The sequence below is a fragment of the Belonocnema kinseyi genome, chromosome 3 (assembly GCF_010883055.1).
Source record: "Belonocnema kinseyi isolate 2016_QV_RU_SX_M_011 chromosome 3, B_treatae_v1, whole genome shotgun sequence".
NCBI lineage: Eukaryota > Metazoa > Arthropoda > Insecta > Hymenoptera > Cynipidae > Belonocnema > Belonocnema kinseyi.
Window position 1 is genome coordinate 152,901,778 of NC_046659.1, and position 6,299 is coordinate 152,908,076.

Genomic DNA, 6,299 nt, shown 5'->3' on the forward strand with positions numbered 1-6,299 from the left:
TTTGCAAAATTTGAGACAAATTTTTAAGATTTTTAAATAAAATTTTGAAGCGTTTTTAAATAGGATTCAAAAATAATTGGAAATTTGAAATGATTTCCATTGTATTTAAAGAGAATACATTTTTTTTTTAATTTCTGGGAAAATTTAAAATTATTTCTTACTTTGAAAAAGGAATTTAAAAAGAAAATTGAAAAATATTTCAAAACATATCGGATGAATTCATAAAATTTCGAAAAAGTATGCAGAATATTTTAAAGCAAAATGTTTTAATTTTGCGAGAATGAAAAATTTTAGAAAAATTTCAGTAAAAAATGTTCAAACGTTTCGAAATAATAAACAAAGTTCTTCCTTTCCAAAAGCCTTTGAAATTAATTTTTATTTTAAAAAATTACTTTTTTAAGAAAATCAAAAGAAGTTTCTAAATGTGGAAAAAAGAAATTTGAACGATTTCAAGGTATTTAAAAATTTTTTTAAAAATGTCAGAAAAAATTAGAATTGTTTGAAAAGAAGTTGAAGATTTTAAAGTAAAGTTTGGAAGCCTTATGAGGAATTTGAACGGTTTTAAGATAAGAATTTTTTTTTTGAGACTGCTAGGAGAATTTTCAAATGACCTTCTATTTTGACAAATTAATTTTAAGAAAATATTTAAATAGATTTCAAAGCAATTCAAAAAATTTCCAAAATGTAAAGACTTGGAATTAATTCAAAAGATATTAAAGTTATAAAAGTTAAAAAAAAATTAAGATAATTTAAATCTTTAAATTTTTTCACATTCGAGTAAATTTACAACAAAATGCAGATTTTTAAGAATTTCGAAAAAAAGCTTTTTAAAAATTTTGAAAGGTTTCAAGAGAGCATAATTTTTTTAAGATTCTTGGGAAATTTTCAAAGAATCGTTTATTTTGAAAAATTACTTTTGTGATAAAATTTTAACACATTTCCGAAAATGTCAAAAAGAAATCTGGAAGATTTTAGGTACTGTTTTTAATTTTGAAAGATTTTTCGAAAAATTTCGAAAAATTCGAATTGTTTAAAAGAATGGAAGTGTTCCTCTGTTCAAGTAAAAATTTCAAATGATCTTGTGTTTTGAAAAATTAATTTTAAAAGCATACTTAAACAGATTTTTAAAAATTTCAAAAATCTCAAAAAAAGAATATGGAAGATTTTAAGGCAATCTTTTTAATTTTGCAGAATTTAAAAAAAAATGTGGGAAAAATTGAAATTATTTCAAAAGATATGAGGAAGACTTCCAACTAAAAGTTTTTCGAAACAAATTTCAAAGCTTATTAAATAATTTTTCAAAGTTTCAAGAAAGTAAAGTTTGTAATAATATTTTGTTAATAAAAATTAGTTTTTAAAGAAAATACAAAAAAATTCAAAAAGTTGCAAAATATTTAACTAATTTTTCAAAGAAAATTTGGTATATTTTAAAACAATTATTTTAATTTTGAAATATTTTAAGAAATTTGAGCAATAAGTCGAGTCTGTTTAAAAGGTGTTAAAAAAATCCTTCTTTTTTGTAGTAATTTCATCTTTTTTTTGGTTAAAAACCCAACCTTTTGGAAAAGTAATCTGTTCTTTTAAGGATTCAATTATTTTATTGAAAATTCGTCTTTGTTATTAATTCAGCTCTTTTTTATTCAAAATTACAATATTTTTAGTTGCAATATCTACTATTAAATTTTTCGTTGAGAATTCGAAAAATAAAATTCCTGACACTTAAAGTTCCCGAAAAGAAAATATTTGCAATAGAAAATTCCCGTAATCACAAAAGCCGAAATATAAAAATCCCGGATTGGACAATTTCGGAATAATAAAATACCCGATAGAACATTGCCGAATTATCCGAATTAGAAAATTCTCGAATATTAAGAATTAAACAAATTATTTTTTAATAAATATTATTTATGTATTAAAAATAAAATATTCAAATATTCTTATGAAAGATAAAAATTTTTAGTCTTTAAAGTTTGTAAAAAATTAATGTTTAAATTCAAAATAACAATAACTGAAAAACAAATTTTATGGATGAAAAATTTTTTAAGTAGAAAATTCAATTTTTTATAACTGTCCAAATTAAAAAGAGGTACGCTTTAAGCCAAAAAAATTCTACCTGAATTTTATCCGAACTTGATAATATTTTCGAAACAAACTTCTCAGGATTCAATTCAGCACTGATTTATCTCGAAATATCTTTTTCATTTTTTTTTGTTTTAATTAGAAATTCGATTTTTGAGAAAGTTTTTTATACCTTTAAAAAATACTATGCACATTTTCAAACAAAATTTATTTGATAATAATATTTGATTATTTTATTTTTACTGAGTAAATACTGTTGACTAAAAAACTATTTTTTTAATTTTTTCAAATTCGGGAATTTTCTATTTCGAATATTTTCTTTTTCGGGAATTTAATTTTTCGGAATTTTTATTGATATGTCAAGGGAATTATCAAAATTTGGTTTGTTTTAGTGCCTTTTTTTCTCTGGTGCATCAGATAGGAAATCAGGCTTCCAGTTTCTGGGGGATTAAATTTCAATTGCCAATAGTATTAAACCCTGCTCAAAAATAAAAATCCGAAAAAGGAAGACAAGAAGAAAAAATAAATTAATCATTTTTTGATTATAAAAAGTGAATTCGAATTAATTAATTTTTAAATTAAAACTCGTTCTTTAGTAGTTGAGTTTTATCTGGAATGGAAAGCTTTTTCCGACAAGGTAAATTTTTCCAAAATTGTATTCTTTTGGGCCACAAGTTTTCATCCATGAAAACTTCATTCGAATTTTTTATGTGAAGATATTCAAAAGAATCTGTCTTGACTGGTTTCCACTTTACTGGAATTTGGGGAGAAATTTCTGGAGTTGGATTTCTAAAAAAGGGGAAAATAAATAAATCAGATAATAATTGATTATTTTATTTACATTTTTTAAATAATAGTAATCCAGGGTTGCTACCTTAATAGTATCCAGGAATTTTCGATAAACTGAAGTTGACCTTAATTTTATTTTGTTGAGAATATTTAACAATTTGGTTAAAAAGTAACTTTTTGACCTTTTGGGTTAAAAATGCATCATCTTGGTAGAAATTTTATTTTTTTGTTTTAAAATAACAACTGTTTGATTGAAAATTAATCTGTTTTTGTTGATGATTCGACTATTTTGTTAAAAATTTTCCTCTAATTCGTCTGTTTTTTGTATAATATTCTGATATTTTTTTATTTTAAATATCAACTATTTCATTTTTTATTGATTATTCGTCTTTTTTAGTTAAAAATTAAACAACTTAGTTAAGGTGGAACTAATTTGTTACAAATGCATTTTTTGTCAATGATTCATCACTTTAGTGAAAAAAAATCTTTTCAAAATTGTATTGTTTTTTAAAAATATTTTTTTTTTAATTAACTTTTTTTAACTGAAAATGTAACTATTACATGTTTGGTTGAAAATTTATCTTTTGCAGTTCAAAATTCAACTATTTGTTTGAAATTTATGGATATTGTTGAAAATTCGACTTTTGTGTTATAAAATAAACATTCTTGATGACAAGTTTATCTTTTTGGTTGCAAATTCTTTTTTTGTTTGCTTAAAATGTAACTATTAGTTTGCGGATTCCTTCAAAGATTCAAATATTTTGTTGAAAATCTATCTATATTGTTAAAAATGAATATTTCTTTGGGTGAAAATTGATATTATTGGTTAAAAATTTATTTCTTTAGTTGAAAATGAATTTCGATGGTAATTAGTTTGTTTCCTTAGAAAATATTTTTTTTTGGCTAAATTTAACTAGTCCTTTTTTTTGTAAACTTTTTCCATATGTATGCAATCTTTTGTAAATTCATCTGTTTGGTTAAAAATTTAACTATTTCACTAAAAATTAATTGCGTGACTGAAAATTGATTAAAAATTGATTTCATTGGTTAAAAATAGTACTTTTTTAAGCAAATATATTTTTTTATTTTTGGTTGAGAATTTATTTCTCTAACTGAAAATTTAACTATTCTAATTTAAGTTCAAAACTGATATTTTTTAGTTGACAATCCATGTATTTTATTGAAAATATAACTTTTCTGGTAGAAAATTAATGTTTGGTGTTTAAAATTCAGATATTCGGTTAAAAAATCAATTTGCTGTTGTAAATTCAAAAATTAAGTTAAAAATTGACATCTTTAACTAAATCGGCTGTTGGGTTGAAAATTGATTTGGTTTAAAAATTAACTTTTTTTTTGTTAAGAAATTATATTTTTTAGTTTAAAAAATCATGTATTTTGTTGAAATTTTTTCTTTTTTGTTAAAGACTCATCATTTTAGTTAAAAATTTATTTCTTCTGTTGCAAACTTAACTATTTTTTGAAAATCGTTTTTGATTGGTTGAAAATTATTTTTTCTAACTGAAAATTGAAGTATTTGATTTTTTTGTTGAAAATTGATCATTTTTAGTTGATAATTTATGTATTTGGTTGACATTTTTTTTTAGTAGAAATTTAATCTTTTGGGTTTTGTTAAAAATATATTTGATGTTTTTGGTAATTAATTTTTGATTGAAAATTGAACTGTTCTTTTTTTCTTTAAAAATTTATTTCTTTGGACGAAAATGTATCTTTTTTAATGGAAAATTCATGTATCTTTTTGATATGTGGTCTTTTTGGCATGAAAATTTATTTTTGGACAGAAAATTTAACTATTTGGTTAAAAATTAATTTTTTGTTGGTTGATGATTCATACATTTAGAAAAAAGGAATTTCGAAACTGGGATTTTGTAGCAACCTTGTAATCGGAATAAAATTTTTATTAATTCATTTTAGTATTGTAAAATAATAAATTAATTTATAATTTGAATCTTACTTTTTAGTTTAATTTGTAAAAAAATTATTTACCCTGAATTTGCAAAATTAAACCAAAGGCTGGTCATCAGATCAATCATCTTTTGATCTTCATTACTCATGGGTGTGTTTTTAAACAATTTTTCACCAATTGGGAATAAATATTGGATTTCATCTACATGGCATACTCCATAATCTCTTTTTTCGTCTCCGAATATTTTGCTCAAGGATGAACTTCCCTTATATGCAAAAAGACAATAGTAAACTGGTGAAGATGAAAATTCTAAATGATATTTTAAAGAATTGTCTGCCGGCATAGATATCCAGGGATCAGTGAACATCTGAAATATGTTTCTTTTGTATTAACTCATTTTTAATTACTAATGAATAAAATTGCATTGAAATTAATAAGATCATTATTTCATTTTAAAAAATAGATTTTTTATTATTGTTATATGAATATGATTAACAACAACTTACGTTGATTAGATCAAATCTCGTAGATTCATCAATAGGTCGATCAGCTAGATAAAATTCTCGAATTTGCTGTGTAACATTTTTAATAGAATTTTCAGGGCAGAAATCCTCATAAAGTAAACTTATGGGAGCAATAGTTTCGAAGTCTTCATTCAGTTTTTTCAATAATTTGCCATCGAATAGTCCATAGATTGCTGTAAAATTACGTCCAGATATAATTTTTTACAACAAAATAAAATTATGATAAGTTGAATTTTAGACTGAGAAATTCCATTGATTATAGGACGTTCATTTTAGAAAATCATGATATAGAAAAACATTATAGGACAAGCAGCCTTAGAATAAATAATACAAACATTTTGAAGGAATAAATGCAAAGTGTAGAAAAACTAGAAAGTAACGATTTATTTTATGCCACTCCTAATCTCAAATTAAAGTACACAAAAATATTGATTCTGTCTAAATAAATAAATAAATAATAATAATAATAATTCTGATGTTTTTTTTTTTTTTTTCACGAAATATGTACTTTATAGAGGTTTATTTATTTATTATTTATTTAAATTCTCTAGCTAATTATGAAGATAAACGCTGAGTTAACTCGATTCACCTAATATTGACGATTCTGATTAAAAATTAAAAAAACGTCTTTTTTTCTTATGGGAACCATGTGTTAAGCTTCGTGGCGATTGCGGTATCTATAATTTTTTTAAAGCGCTTATTTTGTTAGGGACTCGAATGAATTTGGATACATGAAAATTAAAAAAAAATGTAATGCTTCTTTGAACCGCCCTAATGATGATTCATTATTATGAATAAATGAATTAATTATTACGAAAATATATTTTGCTTTCTGAAAGTTCTCCAACTTTTTTTTTATCGGAACTGACTTGATTTACTATTCAGATACAGTCTGTCAAGTTAAAGCGTGGGTGGCTTTACTCGCAGTCGGTAAGGTGTATCGACATGATTTTGGTGTCAAAATATTAAGAAGAGCTCCCTCT

General features: G+C 23.1%; 1 protein-coding gene across 1 annotated transcript in view; it reads right to left on the bottom strand.

Moving 5' to 3' along the window:
- Positions 1-2,397: 2,397 nt before the first annotated feature.
- The window catches only part of LOC117170072 (venom carboxylesterase-6-like), a 13,644-nt gene continuing 9,742 nt past the window's right edge, over positions 2,398-6,299 (bottom strand). The window contains exons 6-8 of the mRNA XM_033356594.1: positions 5,299-5,489; positions 4,873-5,159; positions 2,398-2,868 (exon numbers count right to left, since the gene is read on the bottom strand). Of these exons, the coding sequence (XP_033212485.1) occupies positions 2,658-2,868; positions 4,873-5,159; positions 5,299-5,489 (689 nt within the window). The 3' untranslated portion in view covers positions 2,398-2,657. The remainder of the gene's footprint in view (positions 2,869-4,872; positions 5,160-5,298; positions 5,490-6,299) is intronic.